The sequence below is a fragment of the Tinamus guttatus genome, unplaced genomic scaffold, assembly GCF_059628265.1.
Source record: "Tinamus guttatus ecotype Peru unplaced genomic scaffold, ASM5962826v1 Tinamus_guttatus_pri_ptg000226l, whole genome shotgun sequence".
NCBI lineage: Eukaryota > Metazoa > Chordata > Aves > Tinamiformes > Tinamidae > Tinamus > Tinamus guttatus.
The window spans coordinates 813,683-835,838 of record NW_028288760.1 but is presented as its reverse complement, the minus strand read 5'-3'; the positions used below and the strand labels follow the sequence as shown (position 1 = coordinate 835,838).

Here is a 22,156-nt window from a genome sequence, read left to right as displayed (position 1 = left end):
ACCTCACTAAAATACTCCAAAATCCTGCATCCCTGCCATCACGACCAGTTTATGGAATAGAAATGCATGGTTAGATTGTGATACCTCAGGAAGACAACACCTACAAAAGCTCCAAATCACCCCCCAAGTAGGCTAAAACATCACCTAAAGCAGAAGCTTCTACCCTTAATTTGCATGTGATGCCCAAGCGCTGGCTCCGTGTCCCTGCGTGGCAAGTCAACACCAAGCCTTGCAGGAGACCCCGATGCCCATGGGCAGCAGAGCTCCCTGGATGCACCCTCCTGCCTGCCCAAGGCTGCGAGGCCACAAGAAATGTGCTCCACTCATGTGGGAGCACAGAAATCACTGCTGAAATTTGATTTACGAAACTAGGAGGGGAGCTAGGTACTTACACACAAGCTACAGCACTGGAGGTCTCGCAGCTGCAAAAAGGCATCTCAGTGAATTCTCAAGGGGTCACTGAAAGGCAGCTCTTTTGCAAGTGACAGGTACATTGAATTTTCATGATTTGGCCCTGGAATTCAGGATACAGACGTCAGACCACAGGGCAACTTGGTCACTAGCAATTCAGAAGCAGAAAACAACAAGATGCATTAAATTCTTTCTAGTCAATCTTTATTTTACACATTCGCATCACAGCAGAGAAACCAAGCCACACAGACCATCCTGATTTACATCTGCCTTGCTTCTCTCCAAATACTGCTTGCTGTTCATTTAATATAGTTAAAAAAATACTGAAAAAGTGGGGTTTTTTTTTTTTTTTTGTTTTTTTTTTTCATCTAAACACAAACTAAAGGATATTTACAGCCACCAAAAACCCTAGAAGAGGACTAGACTGTACAGGGAAGCCTTTTGGGGTTCTTTTGGAGGTTGTTACTAAGTGATTCCAGAGCTACATTGTACAAGGTGCCCTAAGGCTGCTTAATGACACAAAAGGATCTAGAATTAATTATTAATAGGTATAGAGGGGAAAGGGAAGCCATTCAAAGCCATCCTCTGTTTTAACAGACCAGGTACCATCCGACTGCTCCAGTATCCTGGCTATGGGAGGAAGTGCCTCTGATAATGGGGAGGTCGGGCTCGACTTCATTATACAGAGAGCAGAACACCAAGTGAAATCCCACAGGGAAATATTTATTGAGAATTGTCTTTTCTACAGGATTGCTGCAGTCAAAATACAAACGGGTTCTTGAGCTAGTCAACATATAAAGACTGCCTCTTTTCTCAGCCACTCCTGGTACCTTCAACTTACAGGTAAAGTCAGTCTCTCAACAGTGTATTTTTCTTAAGTCCTTCCTTTCAGCCACCTTAAGCACATACCATTTGGAGTTCTTAAAAGGCCATTGCTATATCCTGGCAAACTATATGGGAGAAAACGCACAGCTTTCAATATTGATCGGTAGAAAGTGACAAATAAGCCAAAACATCATACCCAGTGGCTACAAGAAGCCAGATTAGTCCATTTTAGAACAATATTTTCCAGCAATCAGTCCCAGGGAACAGAATGAAACAGTGGTCAGGCACCTCTGGGGAGCACCACCTTCGTTTTCATGAAATATTCAGGCTGAAGTTACAGATTCTTTCGAGACTGAGTAAAGTCTCAAATGCCTCTGTATTTTCCAGCTACTACAGATCACATCACCATGCTCTTTTGTAAGAGTGAAAAATAGGGAAACATTTTATGATTGAGATGGAGATCACGATGCAAAAACCAGTAAAGCACATTTGCTTTAGCTGCAGCCTGTTAGCTACTGTTACAGGTCAAGCTGAAGGAGACAAACTGTACAGGCTGAAGGAGGGAGGGTTTCCTTCCTTCAAAACCTGCACAATAGAAAGAAAAAAAGGAAAAAAGGATATGCAATTTCAGCTCCCACTGAGCTTAAGAGACCCTATAGATAGGCAGTGTTTGCTTCAAATGCAGACAATCAAGTCTCAAATGGGCAACAAAAGACTTCTCCATCTGGAAGCCCCTGGCCACACTGCATTCCTCTTCCCTACGAGGTGCATAAGAGGAAAGAGAAGAGTTAGTATGTTCAAGATCTGTCATGGGCCTCTGTGCGTGCACCAGAGGCTGGTCAAGACATGTCCTTTCATGGTCAGGAGTGTTACAGTGCTTAAGGACACTTGGTAGATGCACGTTCACTTTAGAGTCCAGCTAGCTTAGAAAAACACATCTTCCATGCTACCAGCTCCAAGACAGAATACTGCAATGCAGCAAATTTTTACAACATGTTCCCAGGGTATGCCAGCATGGAAATCCAGGAACAGGGCACTCAGCTGGAGAGAAGCCCTGCACAATGCTCTGCACAGCTCATGACACGCTGCGCTAGACGGCAACATGAAAGAGCCTTAATAGGACAGCATGTGTCTCCTTCAGCTAGAACTGCTGCATTCGGAGGAAGCAGCAGCAACGTTCCGTTCTGGATGACCCCGTTACGTCTTGTTTTCTTTTAATATACCTCTTGATAAACCATCAAGGAAAGCTTTCAAACCTGAAGAATGCAAGAGCCTGGCGTTTGCACTGCAAGGAGGTTTCCTATGGAGGACGGCTTGCGGAACAGATACAGCGGGAGGAGCGGATCAGCGGCATTTGCATGTCATCAGCGGGGATTTATTAGGGCATAAACTGCACTGCAACTGAGTGAGCTGGTGTCCTTTTAGTCTGCAGAGGGTGCCCAGTACTCCTCAGCAGCAACACGTGTAACTGCATCACAGCCATTTATTCTGAATTGCACCAAACCTGCCTTTCCAGGACTCCTCTTGGTTGGACTGCTGCATACTCGGGCTGACTGCTTTGGTTGCTCATTTCAGTAAAAGGCAGGGCCAGGAAAGCTCGACAGCCCCTAGGCCAGGGCGCTGCACAGCCGCGAGCAGCAATTCCACCTGCCCTCCCCGTGAAGGCAAAGCTTCCTATGAGATATAGAGCAGCCAGCACTGGAAGGGCAAGCGCTGTGGTTATCCTGCCTGGTGAGCTCCTGAGCTGCTGCTGCTCACCAGCAACGGGAATAGCCACGAGTTTGCTAGTCATGTGGATGTGGGATTGCCCTGGGAGGGACGGGCAGGGAGCAGCCCTCCTTTAGGTGATGCAGCGTGTGCTCCACGTTTCCCAAGGAGCAAAGCTGCAGCTCCGTCCCAGCCACTACCCAACCCTGAAGCACGCTTCTCTGATCTGCCCCAAGAACTGCTGTACAGCAACAAAGAGGAGAATTTCCTCAGAAATGGCTGCAGTAAGAACCTGCTCTCACCTTCTTTTACCCCAAAACCCATTCCTTTTTTCCCCTTACTAATCCTTAAGACCAGCTAGTTATGTCGTGCTGCTGGTGAGCATCCAGCACCAAGCATCCGCTGAAGCTGATTGTACTTTTGACTGTTTAACCCCAGGTCTGAACACGGAAACTTCTCTTCTAAAAATGCTTTTGAAGTCCTACCATGGCTTTTCATGACAAGGTAACAGAAAACACTCATTTCTTGGCCTTTGACTTAGGGAGCCAGGGATTCGATAGGTAAACCTACACTGTACACAACTTTAGCAAAAAAATTGCATATAAAAAAGAAACCTGAGACTAAGGTAAAAAGCACTGGCCGCCTCAGCAGCTTCACGGATGCTGAGGTATGGAATAGCCAGCTGTTTGGAACCAGCTCCGTGGCACACGCTGGGATCCCAGAGCCACTGATGTTTGGGGGTGAAGAACTGCACCCATTAGCATTTCACACCTCATTCATAAAATGTATTAACAGTTTCTATGACAGCATCTCGTCTAGATTAAGAACGTGTTATTGCACTTCTGTTCCTGACAGAAAATCCTTGTGTCTTACCTCCTTGACTACTAACAGACTTCAAGTCTCTCGTGGACTACTCTGCAGAGAGTTTACAGCCCATATGAGTAGCCCTTTTGATGCAGGTAATGACATTTTCTGTGGAGACAGAGCAACTGCATAAGGATCAGCGAGGATCAGGTTTTCAGGTATTATATATTGAAGTGTATGATGAGCAGGGACTGCCTACATGTTTATACTCCAGTTCCCCACATCAACTACTTAATATGCGGAAGCATTCTTCATAGAGAAGGTCTAAAAGCCTCATATATCACATAACAGCCTTTCTAGGAGCACAGGCACTCTATTTCCACTAAAGCTGTGTCTTTGCAAGACAAGGACACCGAAGTCAAACCAGCACTGCTCTGATTGTTATGCATTACAGCTGAAAAGGAAAATACAGAAGAAGATTTTGTATCAAGAGGACTATTCTCATGTGATTTGTTTTGTTTTTCCCCCTCTCCTGAAGAGGAACCAATTTCAGATACCAAAGCAAGTAGTTTCACTTCTACCACTTCCACAATCAGTAGAATCAACGCCAGGGAAGAGAAGTGGCAACAGGAAAAAGCAAACAACAGGTCTTGAACAAGTACAGACTGCTCACTTAAGAGCTTTACAATCCCTGCTCAAGACTAAGAAGTGGTTCAGCCTTCTAAAGAGATAAACCTGCTTCTAAACTTAATAAAATGATGAGAAATCCTCTACTCAGTTACTCAGATCTAGTCCCTTCATACAAAAAGGGCAATTCCTAAAAAGTTGGTAAGAGATGATGGCACATCTGGAAGCTATTTGATGCTGTCTAATCCTGTCACCCTGACAGGAGCACTTTGCTTGACAACACCATATATGTCTAATGTTTCCACATTAAGATTAAGGCTTCAGAGGGTCAATGAGTCATACTTGATTTTTCTTTTTTCTTTTAAAGCTTATCCCCTGTTACATCAGGGAACAACTCCAGGCCAGTTCCCCCCCAAATTAACCACTTGCTATGCCCAACTGCTATAGCTAGAGGCACCAGTTTGCCTTACTAGCAAAACCAGAGCACTAGAAGTAATGTTGCAAATGCCATATGCGTTTGTCTCAAGACTCCACTACAAATTTGCAGGTAATCATTAAGACTCTCATATTACTGGATATTGACAGCACTCCGGTCATAACCCTCTTTTTTTCCCCTGACAAAACCATTTACGACTGGGACTTGCAGTCTCATGGTTTTGACAGCAATTCCTTTTTGACCACTTGAGCTCATCTCAGACAGCAATACCACTAATCCTACATAGCCAGAAAGGTACAAGTGACCATCCAGAGAGGCAGAGATGAAGGTGAACCAAGATTTATGCTGCAGTAGGTTTGCAAGACAGAATTTTTCTGTGAAGATTCTGGCACTGCTTACACATTGCCAAAAAGGAGTGTGCTTTCTGAAATACCTTGAAAATATTTCATAATGCAGATCAAAGTGCTGAGTCACAGCTTGAAATTCAATGTTTAAGATAGCAAGGCAGGCCCCTAAAAAGCAAGCAATCTTGCACCCCCTTGTGTACTGCTTGTCAGGTGGGTGTGAATCAAGGGCAACTCCATTAACAGTGGAGAATTGACACTAACATTTATTGCACTATGGGCTAGTTCTGTTAAGGGAGGACAGCTGCTTGCCTCCTGCATAGCAACACAGTTGAAAGCCTGGCGTGTTCAGGTGGATACCTGCACAGATTACACAAGACACTTGCTTACTTCCCCACTCATCACACAAGTGGCAAGAGTCCTCTGATCCAATACCCCGTTCAGCCTCTTTGCAGTTGTTTCTATTAATTTGTCTTTTTCAATGTTTTGTCCAAGCCAAAAGGAAAGTTTATAAAAAAAGAAATACTTACATCTCATTTTCCTATCTTCTGCGACACTTTGTAATTCCCAGCATATATGTTACATAGCATGTGTGAATATATATGCATTATATAAAATATATACTTTACTTACACACTAAAGGTCTCTCTTCACATTAGTATAATACATTCTGAAGAATGCAATTGCAAAACAATTTAGAATAACTGATCCAGAAAGGGTGGGGAGAAATAAAGAACAACCTACCCAAAATCCCTAGGAAAGCTTCACACTTCTTGCAGGTACCAAAAGAGCCCATTTTCTTATGATCAGAGGAATAGTTAAGATTTTTGCACTGCTTTGCTCCCTACTAGACATACCCCACTCCGTAGTTTCAGTGTCGGGAAGTGCTAGTTGCTCCCCTTCCACTGAGAGTAATATTAATAAATTAAAAAAAAAGTTTCTCTGAAAGTGCTGCCGTAGTCCAGTCCATCACGCTGTGCTCTCCCACTCGCCCCGGAGCTCTGCTGAACCATTCACCACTTTCTTGACTTTCTTCATGCCCTCCATTACGCCAGAAGTCGTCACCCTAGAGAAAAAAGAAACATCACTTCAGAGAACAGAAATTCAGCTACGACATCCATTTCATCAGCCCCATTTCAGACTTGTGTTCCTGCACATGTCCTTAACAAACCCTTCAAGGGTCTCTTTACCCTGACCTAGCAGTTTCCAGCATGCTCCAGCTTCCTTCTCTAAAGTTAGAGCAAACAGCAGCAGTACAGCATTAGAAAGTCCACAACAGAATAAGCATTAATATTACCCATATTTGACAAAAAAGAGCAAGCAGGGCTGGCTAAACTGACACCAGCTGACTTTTACTGAATTTAAACACTTTGCTTCAAAACACTTTACTGTACAACTGAACACCCTTAGTTCTATGCATTAAACACTTTCTTCTGCATTTGCACTGTTTTTAATAGGTCCAACTTACTACACAAATACCCATACGACTGTCATTGCCCCAAATCTACTTTATTACCTTAATGGACACTGAATCTTGTTAACAGCAGCACTGCTGAACAAGCAGCAAGATAACAGAATGGAGAGGCCATCCCTTTTATACTAACCCAAGCCTGGATTTGTCATGGCAATGTGACCACTGAACTACAAAGCCTCATGACACTGTTCAAACACTAGGCAAACTGAGCTCCTTATCCAGCCCCAACAGCATCACTACCCTCAGAACTACCCTGGCTACCCAAAAAGCTCTTCAGCCCAGCATCTTTCTCTGTTGCTACAAAAAACAGACTATCTGCATAGGTAAGCCAGTTGTTTTCATTCTTTTACATGCTATAATTCCTATTGTATACTAGTATTCTTTCATACGAGGGTACTGCAAAGGTTATTTTGGATGTTGAAAGCCAAGGTAAGAGCGCCAATAGCTCAACGCACTCACAAGGGATGCCTGGAAGCATAAAACAAAACTGTTTGGTTTGAAGATGCAACCTTCGGTGTGTGTGTGCTTTCACCTGCTGTGTCCAAAGCAAATCACTTTACTTGAGCACACTAGCTAGCAGCATCTTCACAGCATCCTTCAAGAAGAGAAAAAATGTTCAGAGACACTCTTCTGATGATGCCTTTAGTCACACATCAGATATCAGCTTGTGTTCACCTACTGTGGAAACAATTTATTCACTAACAATAAAAACCAGTGTATCCAGTGATTCTCTGTCAGTGACAGTATTGGGATGGCCAGTGGTTCACACAGAGTGATCTAATGTTTAAGGAAAGAAAAAGCAGTAGAAAAGTATAGATCAAGTAAGGAAAAAAGGAAAAAAAAAAAAGCAAGGAAGCAGGCTGCTTGAACAAGAAAGAACAAAGCAGTAAACAGTAAACAGATTTGCCAGAAAGAAAACACGTCAGGCTTTTTAAGTGAGAAAACATGTAGTAGACCTCCTAACTTCTCCCTGTTCACAGAGGTATTTCTCTCTGTTACAGGTGACATTTTCAGAAGTAACCTAGGGAAGCCTAGACTGGATGAAAGTGTCATTAAGTGAATGCAGAACTAACTGGAAAAGCATACACTGACATGTGCTTAACGCTTTCCTGTCAGAAAGGCAGGACACTAGGCACTGTTCCAGGGAGGTCTGTCCTGGGTCCACTTCTGCTCAGTATTTTCAGTAATTGCCTGGGTAATGGAATAGAGAACTTGCTTATTAAATCTGTACAAGATACTAAGAGCTACATATTTGAAAACAGGACTAGAATTCTGAAGGATTCTGGCAAATTGGAGTAGCAGTCTGAAAAAAAAAATAAGGGCCAAGGCAGAAAGACAACTACAAAGTTTACTCTTCAGAAATAATTAACTTCATAATTACAGAATAAAGGGCTAAGTATCAATTCTTCAGAGAAGATCTGAAGATTACAATGGACTGTAAGCCAAGAGTGAGGCACTGCCATTCTGCATGATACCACAGTAGCCCTAATATTGACTTAAAGCTAGTAAGAGCTCCCCTGGCACATGGTATAGATTTTAGGACAGCTACATTAGGACAGCTACAAATGTAGTTCACACCCAGAAGAAAAAACCCAAAAACTAAACAAAAAAGCCGCACACGACATGTTCTGGGATTACTGTAGCAATAAGAACGATTTATCCACAGCAGGATAGGATGAAGAGCCATGTACTGAAATCGCAGCCAGATAAAGTTGGATCATTTGTTACCACACAGTTCGTGTTGACAGAAAAGTGCTGGGAAAGACTTCATGGAGGAGGTGGATTCCTCAGCAGTGAAAGCTGAAGACCATCCCTCTTAGGAGCACTGATCTTGTCTCATGACAAGCAAACAGTGCAGCTCCTGAGACCCTGTTTCCTAAGACTGCTCACACACACTGGGTAATTCCTCTCCTCCCCAAAATCAGTTGGAACACCGTTAGTGCCCAGTACAGTAAGGATGGCAGCACTGTCAAGTACTCTGCAATTCTCATTCCAGTCCTCTGAACAGTTTCACAACTTCAGTTCTGACCTGCAACACTGCAAGTAAATATTCCTCAGCTGCAGTTCCCTGACCTGCATTTCTAGTCCATAGATTGACAGCTAGACTACAATAAATCTTCTCACTATTTTTTTCTCTCTAGAGAGAATTTTTGTGACTGTCAAAAAGGTAACAAACTTATCAGAAAAAGCAGAAGGCAGAAAAGCAGCTCCCTGACCTCTCTATTGTACAGATGCACATGCTATGGAAATTCAGCTTTTGATTGTTTTTCATTATGTACAAGGCAGCAAGGGATTGCTAAATATCCACAAGCATTTTCAGTCTCCCACTGCAGTGCCTCTCTCTCCTCTCCTATTTTACAGTCCTACAGGAAGCCCTGGAAGGCAGACAGCAGCCAACCTTCACATTTTAAGTCTCTGACACTGCAAGCTGGAGTGAAAACTGATCTACTATTGAAGAAAGAAGCTGATCTCAGCATGGGAAAGATGTGTTAGGTGAAGAAAAATCACTTCCAACCGAGAATATCATGAGTCAATCTGCTGTGAAGCACAACCTAAGCAAAAGGACAGAAAAGCAACCAACCAGGACCTCAAGTCCCAGCACAGAACAGGCTGCCTCATCATGCAAAGAGAAACTCCAGATGCCAAGACATAAAGCAAACATAGGTCAGTGTCACCATATCAGTAACTATGTTGGAGCTGTTTTGAATGTTAAGAAAAACAAAATAATTACAGTCTCCATGCTCTCAGTAAGATTTACTGAATCAAACACATAACCATTAATGGCTTTTCCTGCAATTCCTCCTCCAGGATATCCTCACCCTGCAAGTATTCCTGAACATGATCTCGACCCAGACCTGTAGCAGAACACTGTGGTACCTAACACTGAAAGTAACACTTATTGAGCTAATGAAATAATTACTGCAGGAGCAGAAAACCCAAATTGCTTCCTTTTCCCCATACACACACACACACTCACACTGTACTGTTTAGATTTTAGTGTTCATGTCCCAGAAGTAACATTAAGGTTGGAAGCCTGGCAACCATTTCTGCCAAGTGTGGCTGCACCTTTTCAAGGAGAACGCTTTAATCTAACAAAGTGTCAGCCCTGTGCCCACATCTTGACAGCACAGGCTCAAAAGGCTGCCCGGCAGAGAATACCCAGAAAGCCACTTCGTTGATGATGAACAGCTATTGACTCTACTTGAAAAAGAACAGACTGGTCCTTAGTTCGAGTTTAGTCATACTCTCCTCTCCACCAATTTCTACAGTCTGGTATAACTGGGGAGAGACCTATAACAGCTGTGGATACTTTCTTGTAAGACAGAAGCTTGTTTAAAACAAGTAAAAGAAACTTTGCAAACTTGCTACAAGGTACTTTCCACTGGTTGTAATTTATATTTTATTTTTAAGAGTTACATGAGTTGACCGAGGGAAGAGCCGTGCCTTACGTTGCCTTTATCGCAGACATGCAAGGGTTTTTTTTGTTTTTGTTTTTTCTTTCTTCTTCTCCTTAAAACACTACTAATTTTCACACTGTCCTTACCAATAGTTACATTTACCGCCTGGCAAAGATTTGTATAGTTTGTACTCTGAAAAGAGGCAAAAAACCAGAAAGCTGCACTTAAAACATCCTTTTTTGCTAGGAAATTTAAGCAAGCCTGAATAACAGGCTTGATGACCTCAGCTCTCCCCACTGCTGGCTCATAGAAGCGTTGAGTCTAAAGAAAATGAATGCTTCTGCAGCAAGTGTTTTAAAATCCTGATTTTAACAAAAACCCTCTGGGAGAGGAAAACAACCATAACGCAAAGTGTTTTGCTTTTCACCTGGAAATCAGGCATAGCAGAATACCGTGAAGTTTGAAATTTGCAAGCTTTTACTTTCTGCCATAGCTTCTGAAAACAAGTGGGTATTTTACACCATGAAAACCAAAACATACACTCAAACGATCGTTAGTCAAGATGCCGTCAGGCACTTAGTCACTTGCTCGAATAAGCCTTGATATTTCTTCCCCACAAAAACAACATTTAATATTTATAAAAGTAAAAATAGGACCAGCAGGACCAAATCAACAAGAAATCTAACACACTAAACTGCAGTGCTTCACCTATCACAGAATGTGTACGCACCATGCTTTCAAATACGTGCAAACTTAACCTCCCTGAGGCAGCTGGAGGGAACACAGGACTCTTCCATAGATTCCCCCCTGCCAAGTGTCCAAATGGAGGAAAACTGACAGGGAATCAGATAAGAATCCCAAAAAGGCTATGAGGAACAACCCATGGGGCACCAGAATGGAAACTCCCGAGGCAAAGAGCAAAATGCCTTGCTAGGAGAAAAGCACACAAGGAATTCTGACCCTTAGGTTTTGAGCAAGGTCTCTTTTGCTATGCAAGATGTAGATCGCTTAGCTCATTACACTTTCTCGTTATTCCTAGCAGATTATTTTAAATTTAGCAGCCTTGTCAGCTTAGTGACTTCACCACATCACCTGAAAGCTGCCAGAACAATAGCCATGAAAAACTACATGAGTAAAATGCTTAGCTGAAATGCACTCTACTAGGAGATCTCCTAAGGAAAAAGGTCACTTTCGTGCGATCACAAATCCTGCTACACCTTCTAGTTCAGAGAGCCCCTTCCAAATGGGGATGTCTGTTTACCAGCACCCAAAACAAAACCACCTTCCTACATAAACCACCTAAACACCTTTAAGTGACAGTGATTTTAAAGTCATTGTTTACTAGCTGGAATTCACTTTATTATTCCTCATTCTGTGTGACAGTTGGGTGCAGTGGGCCAACTTTAAAACCTCTTTTCAGTCAGTCTCAAGCCCCTTGTCTACACAAGCATCAAGAAACAACCAGATAAAGAAAGAAGCAGAGGGACTTGTCTTGCCCCATGAAATGCTTTATCAGCTTAACCCACACTGCTGCAACACCCAGCTCGGGTTTTCCTATACATCACAACCTTCTGGTTGTTTTAACAGATGCCTCTATTTTTAAACATGATAGCAGACTCGGGTTTTTTTTTTTTTTTTCTTAAAGAAAGACTTCTTACAGACATGGAATAAACTGTTTTTAAGCATTCCTTTTCTCAAAGCAATTGAAGTGGTTAAAAAAAGTGTGTGGTGGGGTGCTCTTACACAGCTTCCATCTCCAGATCATCCTCATCATCCTGAGAGAGCTGTAGATAGGGGTTGTCTGATGCCGGACGAAACTTGTACCCGGTGAGAACAAAGAAGACAAGTGTGGCCATTTCATCTAGCAACTGCAAGTGAAAACACAAAATCCAAGTTTATTCTTGTAATCCTTCACTGTCATGAAGCATTTCTCCTCATTCATATAAGGTTGAAGATTTAATGGCCAAGAAGTCTGTACAATGAACACAGCAATTCCCATCTTGTTATCATTAATCTCAGGCTGAAAGCTGTCAAAGCCCTTTGTTCTTTCAGCTTTCCTTGTCACTTTAAATATAGTTACAATTCTAGCCATCATTCCAGTGTTTTTAAATAACTAAGGCAAGGCTTGGCTTTTAAACGAGGAAAAAAAAAATATAGACATCCCTAAGTTTTTCTTGGTACTTCCAACAGTTAACGTATTCCAAAGACTCCCTGCACAGTTGCTTAGATTATACGTTAAGAAATCAAGTATTTAAAAGTCACTAGGCAAATAAAGCCTGTAAATGGAAAAGCAAAAGCCTATTTCACTGGCTCCCTGGGGCCTCAATTACACAGGGCAAACCTGACTTTTTCTCCTTTGTACATTCTTGATTAATTTCCTTCAGACATTTTTAAACTGAAAGACTAAAATCAATAATGCAATTACTTTCAGACATCTCATGTATAATCCAGCAGCCTTGCTGGACAAACATTAAACTAAAAATATATTCCTACCATCCTATGTACATTAGTGCTAAAATGCAGGACACAGCACTATGTTCAGAAGGTCTAGTACAACACAGAATAAATTATGGATTTTTTTGGGGGGGTGCTGTTACACAAAGATTAAAAATGAATTAAAATTCAAGGGATGGATGTATTTTTCTTTACTGGCAAATACCTGGTACAGCCATTTCCACTGGAATGGAACAGCAATCTTTATGAGAATTGCAATGATCCGTGTGAAGTAAATATAACACACAATCTGTGGGAGGGAAAAGGACAAAATATGAGCAAGATCAATAGCATCATCCTTGCAGAGCCTCTTTTCCAGGGGAATAGCTCAAACAATTCCCAGACAACTCATTATGTCAGATTAGCCTTATTACACTTCTTGATAAACATGGAAGATATAGACTGAGGGCTCTGCTGCTTGTTGAACATCCAAATGACTCAAGCTGTTACTAATATTTAAAGTACTTTCCTGGTCTAAGTTAGGAATTAAGATTTTATGAAACTTGAGAATCAGAATTGTAATTTATTTCTCTTATGGTGGTAAAAGAGTCTGAAATGAGGCTGCTGGAAACCATTAAGGCAGCTATAGTCTCTTGGGAAGTATGCTCACAGCTCCCACTGATTTAATCAAAAACGGCATCTCAAGGCACCATTTGATCCCAAGTTTAATTTTTAGAGAGCTTATATGTTATTCAAGCCCATCAGTTTAGGTGGCAACTCAAGCTGTTTCCAAAGGAAATTAGTAAGCATTACAAATAGCTGAAAACAATTTCAGGACAACCAGAAGGATGCAGCCATTAGGTACAGAAGGGAAGTTACTCTGAGAACTGTAAGCCAGTTGATCAAGATACTTAAGTAACAGAACTGTCACTGAACTAAGAGCTTCTCCACCCCACCCACCAACTACAGCAGCTTCCAACAAGCAACCCACCAAAATGCCCAAAAAGCTTATAAATGCTCAGTACAAATTTCAAATTTACAAATTTCATACTTACCATAACATAGTAATGCCTGAAAAGCTTCAGCTTTGCTAGATTAATGGCAGCTGCTAAGAGAACAAAAAATTGATTAGGAAATTTGTTAAAACGAGGCAGTTTATTTTGATGCTTGTCTACAACGTAGACTGATGGACAGGACTAGAACTCAAGTAATCCCAAGTTAGAAGCTTTGTCCCACAAGCTGCTGGGTGCCCTGTGAAGTGGTAGCCTGGCTTATTTTCATAGTAGACATTTCTTAGACTGGTACAAATCCCCTCTTAAAAGCCAACACATCAAGATCACCTTTATGCCTAGTTTTGCATGCTTACACCCTGCAAGAAAACTTTATCTAATGCTTATCTGCATACAATCAACTACATACTGTTTCCTCTCTCCTACCACAAATTCTGGCCCGTTGCTTTACCCCAGGGTCATTCAGAGCACAGGGCAGCTCAGGAAGTTCTCAGAAGACAGCAATTTTCTATAAGTTAATCAGGACTCAACTGCTGCACCTTGCTGAGCAGCAGCAGAGGTATTTTAACACCTCAGCTGTGTCCTCTATCCTCATGCCTCAGTCATAGTTTACAAGTGAAATGGGAATCATGCTAAACATGCTGAATGCAAATCGATGCATTTGAGTCAAACCACATAAGCAAAGGCTCCAGGCCAACCTGCACTTATTAATGGGCAGATTACAGCAGCTCTTGAGGAACAGGCATATACTGATGGGAATGAGCAGAGGTCAACATCACATGGAAGAGCTGTCAGCTCTGGTTTGAGAGTCAGGTATTGCAGGTGCAGCAGGATTACAGATACGGACCCCTGGTGCTCTTGTGACAACAACAGATGCAAAGAGTCCAATATATGTTGACAGCATAAAGAGCTGCAATATATTTGGAGCCAGTGAACACAAGCTGTCAATCAGACAGTGCTGGCACATAATTACTGCTGTTTCCTTCAAGCCTTCCTCATGTGTTGAGTGTTTATCATGTGTAGAAGTGCCATGCATTGAGGGAGTGCAGGTGAAGTTAAGCACAAAAAACCTGTCAACTACAAAAAGCAAATCTGTAAAAGGCTCTGCAGATTTTCACATAAGATCTTCCAGGTTCCCAATAAGGGAAAAACACAACATTATGCATTAGAACAGTTCTCAGATCACAGCTATGGACAACATGAAACAGATGCAAACCCTCCTCCCCTGGACACAACAGCAGCACCTGGCTAACCTAAGACATAGATAACAGCAATGGATAGATAGATGTAAAGTAGCTAAGAGTGGTTTTGACAGTATGTCACTGCAGGATGGGACTGCATTTTTGAGAGGCTATTACCTTTCGGACTGCCCTATTAAACACTAAATATAAAAACAGCATCTCCTATGCAGTTCTGGACTCCTGAACACACTGTCCAAGCTCCAGTACGAGCAGTCAAGCTCAAAGAGCTCCTGACTGGGCTACAGATGCCAAGACCTGTAATCACAAGAACAGTAATCTAACCAAATCCTTGGTACTTAAGCCAGCTCCGAGACATTGGTTCAGCTACTACTTCCTCATTTCTCCCCTCCCCAAAGCTAGTTTCTTATATTTAAATAGCAGAAATGGGGAGATTTTCACAGGTCTGACTTTGCCAGACAACTGAACGTTGAAAATTTCTCATAATATAGCCAGAGAAAGACTAAGGCATGTAAATATGCAAGACAAATTCATTACCTCCTGAAGTAAAAGAGCAATGTGGTCCTAAAGAGCAACTGCACACAGTGTTATCACAAAGCGCCTGTGATTTACCATGCACAGCCTGTGCACAGAAGGAGCTATTTTAAACTCAATGCATTCATGTGCTGAAGGATCACCACCAACCGGGGCAACGAGCAGCCACGAGGATTCCCAGGCTTTGCAGTGAAAGAAGGACCAACTCAACAGCTATGCTCCACACTGCCAGTCCACCAAGTGCTTTACAGCCAGCTACTAAGTGACACGGGGAGTCACTTCTGCTTCATGCAGTGCATAGGAGGAAGCGATAGTGAAGCCAAAGATGTGGCTGCCAACTGAAGTGCCACCATGCCACCCCTCAGCTGACGAGCACAGCTCAGCACTCTCACCTACTCACCAGTACAATCAATACAGAAGAGTCATAGGCTGGCAGAACTACACCTAGATATCTCAAATGGCTCAGTGTGGAGGAGGAATAGGCTAAGGGTAAGAAAAGGGACAAAAACACCAAGTAGGAAAACTGGAGAGCCAGTTCCAGAAGGTGGCTTAGTTACATCAAGCAGGTGCCTTCCTCAGGGGACATGAGCATCAGTGCTAGTGTATGTCTAACTGTGTTTCTCTAAACACCTCCAAGTTACAGCACACAGTTTTGGAGAATCTGAAATCCTCACTGCTTGATATCAACAGCTTGTGCCCAGCCTTTTTACTGGCTAAATGTGCCCCAAACAGTAACAACTGAGTCTTGCCATGCTGGACTTCAAAATTTTGCTTCCCCTGGCCTGGCAATTGAGGCAGAGGCTGGGCCAGCAGCTGCCATTTACCACCTGAATCACTTGCAGACACGATTTGTAAAGCTGTGATAACACAGCAGCAATCACAGCACGTAGCAGAGGCTGGGTAAATTTGTTATGCATACAATAACCATTCGTCAAAGAATCAGTACTTAACTGTAGGGTGGAAAGAAGAGCAGAGACTCTCTACCAAAGCTTTCACAAACAAATGCTTACTTGTGCTCCACTTCTTTCAAAGGGTAATTAAGAAAAAAGCCATCTTCTGAGAAAGGTTTGATTCCTTGTTTGTAATATTTACACCTTGTTTCTCAGTTGCCCTCTCCATCACCATTTACTTAAACAGCCTGCACTTGCACAGCCTGACCTGCATTAATCAGAACGTGGCACACCACAAGTTTTGGAAGTGAAACTCTTCCAGATTGCCGACTAGGTCAATTTAAAATGCTTAGACAGCTTAGAGGATGGGTAAAGAGGTCAAATCACCAGCTACCTCCCTGCCCACCAGCAGACAATAGTTTTTTTGATGGATAAATCTGACTTTTTGAGAATATATATGTAACAACAATAAGAGGACCGCAGCTAAGGGCACCCAGAGATCAAATCCAGCAAAGAAGTTTAAGGAGAAACCTTAATAGAGTGAACGCCCTGAAATACAAGTAAATACCCTGCAGTGCACTGCTTGCTATAGTGTATTTGACATGCAAATCTTGTCATTACCAAACAATAAATTAAAGTTTTAAAAAAATCCCTTTAAGAATGAAGATATACATAGATTTAGACCACAAGGGGCAACTACAAGAGCAGCCCCACAAAAATATGAGCTATAATCTCTAGAGCACTTCTCCTAAAAGCATTCCTGTGCCATAAATAAGAAGCCAAGCCAACATATGCAGCAACTCTGTGTGCAAGTAAGATCTCACACCTCCTCATGTGCAAGAGGATGGCAGACTGGTTAACCCTGAATCTCCTGAAACACATTAGCCATTTGGCACAGAAGCTCCCTATGACAGTCAAGAGAGATTCTTAAGTGCAGAATTATCAACAGCAGAGTTGCTAATGTCAACTCTGTAGCTATCTGGTATACTGCTGGATACTATTTGATGCTACTGGAACATGACAGGTCTCCTTTATTTCTCAGTTTGCATCTTCCTAGTGCAATCTATTGAGGTCTGGAAACTTAAATCACCAAGCTTGACATGAGGTTTGAGATGTTCAGGTATCGCCTGGAGCACTTTTACCCCCGCACTACTACCTCCTCCTCCTCCCTGGAGGGCTGCAGAGCTGTTTCAGTACGAAGCCATCACCTCCAGCCTCCGCTGAGCTCAGCTGCACGGGGAGAAGGCTGTTCCTGCACCGCGCAGCACTGGGCTCTGCTCAGTGTTTGCATGGCACAGAAGCAGGAAGGCACTGAACACAGGATGATTTTTCCTGACAAGGGGGCAAACGTGGAAGCGTTAATCACTTGCCCACTGCATCGTACGCGGAGAACGTTGCCTGGGAGCCTCACGCTGCAGTGTCTTTCCTCTAGCCCTGCTGCCAGCCCCGCCGCGCTGCAGTGCTGCAGGAGAAGCGCTAACCGCGACCAGGCTGCGCCGAGCCCCACATCCCTCCCCACGCACAGAGCCACGGGCAGAACAAGAACTGCGGGGTACCTCCAGCTCCCAAGCAACAGAAAATGTAATATGTAAGAGGAGCCTTGACTTGAGAGGTACAGGGACCAGGGACCTGAGTTTCAAGCAAAAGTAAGTCTACTCAATCATCTCTCCCTCTTCTCATGACACCTTTAGGCCAGATTTAATAGTGTTCCAGCCAAACACTTCCATCTCAGTTTGCAAGGCTGATTCTTTGATCTGTAAGCAAGACATTTGCACTGCAGATCTACAAACAGGCACGTTCCTATCTGGAAGGACATAGTGACATAACGGGACAGGAGTAGCTAGATGCTTGCTGCAGTCAGAAGGCCGTAAGCTTAAAATAAATTTAAGTGGGATACTGAGACCCATTACTGTGCAGGACAAGGAGCCTATATAGGTCAGCTTTTATTCATGCTAAATATCGTCTTCAAAGAAAAAAAGCAAACATGCAGATCAAACACATGCCTACTCTTCACTAGCAATCTGTAACACCTTTGCACAGAAGGTCTTCCTGGATAAGTTATGGCTTTAGGTTCATTCCTCTAGCTTTCCCACTTTAGAAAAATCATCTGAAATAAACTTTAAGCGAACACTAGGTAGCGAATCCAAGTCACTGCTATCATTTACAAGTTCCTCAAATACTTGTACATGGCTACTTTGAGGGACTACAGCAAGCACAGATATGATGGAGATGAAAAGATGAGTAGTCAAGTCAGCCCATTACTTCATTTCTATTCTAGTCAGTCTGCACTAAACCCAGGGGGGTTCTGGCTAATAGACAGGTTGGGAAGTAGCTCAAAGAGGACAGGAGAGATAGATAGTCAGGACCCTCCAGGATACGGAGCTGTAAAGTCCTGGAGCTCATAGTTCTGAAGGGCACAAGAGAGCACTTTTGCTTAGTCCTCCTCACCAGGGAGGAGGTCACCAGAAGATCCAGTGCCAGGAAAAACAGCTACTGAATTTATAGTATATAATTCCCCAGGTTACCCTATAAGTTAATGAAGTCTGTGTGAAAGAAAGAGAGAGGCAGCCTCCAAGGTAACAACAGACAATAAATCCTGGCAAGCAATAGGCAGTCTGACCAGGACTGTGTTCATGGATGCAAGATTCAGTCAGCTCCAATCAAGGGTAGGCAATGCAACAATTAAACTGCATGTGAAAGGACCCATTAGCTTTCACCACTTATAAGTATTGTCATTTGTGAGGGAAAAATAAATGCTAGTCAACTTAAGTCACTGCTAGTCATAGTTTCCTTGTAAAAAGACAAGACATAGAGCAGCACCCACTGCAAAATAGGGCTTCCAAAAGTAGTCCACAGAATTAAGAGCATATGGCTCCAGTCAAAACTATCCATTTATAAACCTAACAAATGATTTTACCTTATTACAGTGCAAACCAAGTCATCTTCAGTTTTCTCTACCAGGCGCAGTGGCAGGATGACGCAAAGAGGCAGCTTTCTGCTCCCGGTGTCACGTTCTGCTTGCCTGCTCTTCACGGGTTGCTCGCAGCAGCCTCTAAACACCTTCAGAACGCTGTACCTGACACGCTAGCCCCATCTTTGGGACTGTCCTGGCTACAGTCTCGCGCCAGTCTACACACCTTTTTCCCTGGAATACTTATTTTCCTCTACTATTCTTTAATTATTAATGCAGCATGAGGTATCTACAAAGTTCTTCTCAGCAGATAATTATTGAACTTGCAGGATCTCCACAGTCAAGCACCATTCTCTAGGCCATACAGACACGTACCAAAAAAGAGGACAAAGGAATGGCCCTAGAGACAAATTTATATAACTAACTAGCTATAGATATATTCATTTCTCCACATCACCTTTCTCTTTTACCACACAATATGTCCTTCAGAATGAGAAGGCGGCAGTAGGCCTAGGTTTGCTCAGACCTGGATTCTGCCCATCACTAACAGAGAGATCAAGCGCATTTAATGTTGAACATTTGCGATGTTGGCAATCTTACTCTTCTCGTTCAGCCAGTTTACTTTGAAATTAAGGAAACTCCACAGCACCATCTTGTGCCAGGAACTGTCGAGCACAAGGCTACCTGATACCTGAAGGCCATAGAGAGCCATGCACCAGCCACTGAAATCTCAGCACTAAGAGGCACAAAACCCACTGCCGCAGAGCAGATCTGCCCTAGTTACATGAAGACTGACCCATTTGTACTATAGCTGCACACAGTGGTTTTAGCTTCAGGCCTTACACAGGCAAAATCCTCAGTTTGGAAGAAGTAACCCTGCTTCAAAAAACTTCAAGTTTAGGCAAATATTGTGACAGTAGGTAAACCTACTCTAGGAGAGCAGAGATAAAACACTTAATTAGAAACACACTGAGTCAGTATAAGCGTGTTGGTCAGAAAATCTAACATGAATGTTACTAGCAGTTATCAGTAACCTCTTAGTATCTGGTAGAAATTAAGACTTTATTTTTCCAGACTTGAATTTTAGAAATGTTGGGCTCATCTAAGTACTGTTCAGTTTTACAGCTAGGAAAGGCACCTAATCTATGGTCTATACAGAGCTGAGCTCTGTACCCAACCTTCCACTTCACCCAACAGATCAGGGAAGTTACATTCATTGAAATGCAAGTGTCTCACCAGAAACATGCAGACCTAAGAGGCCATTTCCAGGAAGGAGAGAAACGTTAAAGGACAAGACAAGGTTTGAACAGGCAGGATGAGCCAACACAGGACCATCTCCAAATAGAGCTTTCAAGACCCGTCAGCCATCAAATGGCAGAATACTAAAAATGCTGCTCACTCTCAAGAAAGTCAGCACTGCACTTCATGCATTGAATCTGCAGCCAACTGCAATCCAACAGCTGAGGAACTGCTTCAAAAATGAGAGGATGAGGCAAAAAGCAGACGCTGCAGAAGCTGCATTGGGTTTGGCTTGCCACCCATCAAGTAATTCTCACTGCTACATTAAACACAACTCACTGGTACACAAGCAACCCCTTAAGCTGCTGTACAAACATAGAAGCCAAAGAATGTGCAACAATTTATGTTTTGTTGCATAAAAAAGCTTAATTTCCTCCTTCCTGGTTGAGACAGTTTTCTGAAGAAATAAAAATAAGATGATCTGGTTCAACTGGTAAATAGCAGTTTTGGAATTCATTTCTAGTTCTGCTTCTGAACATTTGTGTTAGAATTGAAGCAAAGTTGTCGGATGATTTGCTTTAGATATCATGTCTAACCCAAGGGTATTGAGAGCTGTGCAAAGACTAGAGATTGATTTATAGGCATGACTCAAGCCATTGTATGAAAAAAGGTCAATTTCCAGGAAGTTCACTACAAGAACACAAGCAATGTGACAATCAGATAGCACAGACTTAAAATTTTAGTTTACATATTTAAAATCCATATTGTGTGCTTGATATTTTGGCAACTTTTCATTGCCCATAACAAAGAACAGCACAGAAAATTAGATTACTTGCCTTTTCCATCTGTTGCTGAAGCCTCCTGTAAGTGTCTTATTGACCTAAAAAAAAATAAAAAAGGGTAAATTAACTATAATTTTAGTACTTCTTTTTCAGTGCAAGCCTGTAGAATTCCGACAGTTCTGTTAGCTTGTTGTGCTTGGGTTTTGTCTTTAATTAAATGCATTTAGCACTGCACTTACATATATACACACATGCACGTATCACCCCCATCCCCAAGCCAGGCAGTTAGCTCAAGCAGCTGCATCTCCATGTGATTAAAAAAAGCAAAGTGCCAAAGGCTTACTTCAGCCTACACGGAAAGCTCTGTGGGAGGGAGGGAGCAGAGTGAAAAACTGGGGCATTTTCCAGCATAATGATTTCCACTAGTTCAAGCTGAGTTACTATTCCAAGTTCTGCCAAGCATTTGGCATATCATTGCTCTTTTAAGCTCTTTTCATTTAAATAGTTGATTACAGCTTACATGTCTACATAGGCAGCTTATGTAACAGAAGCTACCCTGCAGGAGTGGATTTTCAAGGGTCTTAGTCACCTTGCTCACATGAGTCATCCCACCAGCTGCAGCAAGACTATCCAGATAAAAAAGGGTCAGGATTTAAGCCCTAGGTTCCACTGCCAATTTACATGGGTATCCCAACAATGCAGGAACACTCGTTGCACACTAGAAGCAGTCATGGGGCAGTCTGCAAAAATGCCTTCGTCCTTCAGATACAGCTGCTGTCTGGAAGGTTTGCAGCAGCTTATCACTAGACAGGACACATGGGGCACTGGGCAGTAAGAACTGTCACTCTAACCCCACCTTTATCACAGGAAAGTGGCTATCCACAAAGAAAATTAGTACTCCTGATATTAATCACACCCAGACGTTCTCAGACTCAGAACTGCTGCGCAGTCTCACAAGGAGGGTTTTCATGGCATGGGGGGAAGAGACAAGCAGGTACTGACCTGCAAATGCCTTGGCAGCCATTTCACCACCTTGGCAGAAGGCCACGAAGCCTTTGTGTGGTTTGGTCTCCACACGGAAGCAATGGGAAGGCATTCCCACATTATCACACACCAGGGAAGCTAAACCCAT

At 42.7% G+C, this 22,156-nt stretch overlaps 1 protein-coding gene across 2 annotated transcripts in view; it reads right to left on the bottom strand.

Annotated features, from left to right (window-relative positions):
* Positions 1 to 3,561: 3,561 nt before the first annotated feature.
* The window catches only part of GPR107 (G protein-coupled receptor 107), a 33,408-nt gene continuing 14,813 nt past the window's right edge, over positions 3,562 to 22,156 (bottom strand). Inside the window, exons 14-18 of one of the 2 annotated variants that reach the window (XM_088525267.1) lie at positions 21,079 to 21,122; positions 13,515 to 13,567; positions 12,686 to 12,769; positions 11,770 to 11,894; positions 3,562 to 6,220 (exon numbers count right to left, since the gene is read on the bottom strand). In XM_088525267.1, the coding sequence (XP_088381393.1) occupies positions 6,124 to 6,220; positions 11,770 to 11,894; positions 12,686 to 12,769; positions 13,515 to 13,567; positions 21,079 to 21,122 (403 nt within the window). In that variant the 3' untranslated portion in view covers positions 3,562 to 6,123. The remainder of the gene's footprint in view (positions 6,221 to 11,769; positions 11,895 to 12,685; positions 12,770 to 13,514; positions 13,568 to 21,078; positions 21,123 to 22,156) is intronic. The other variant, XM_088525268.1, reaches the window with a different exon arrangement.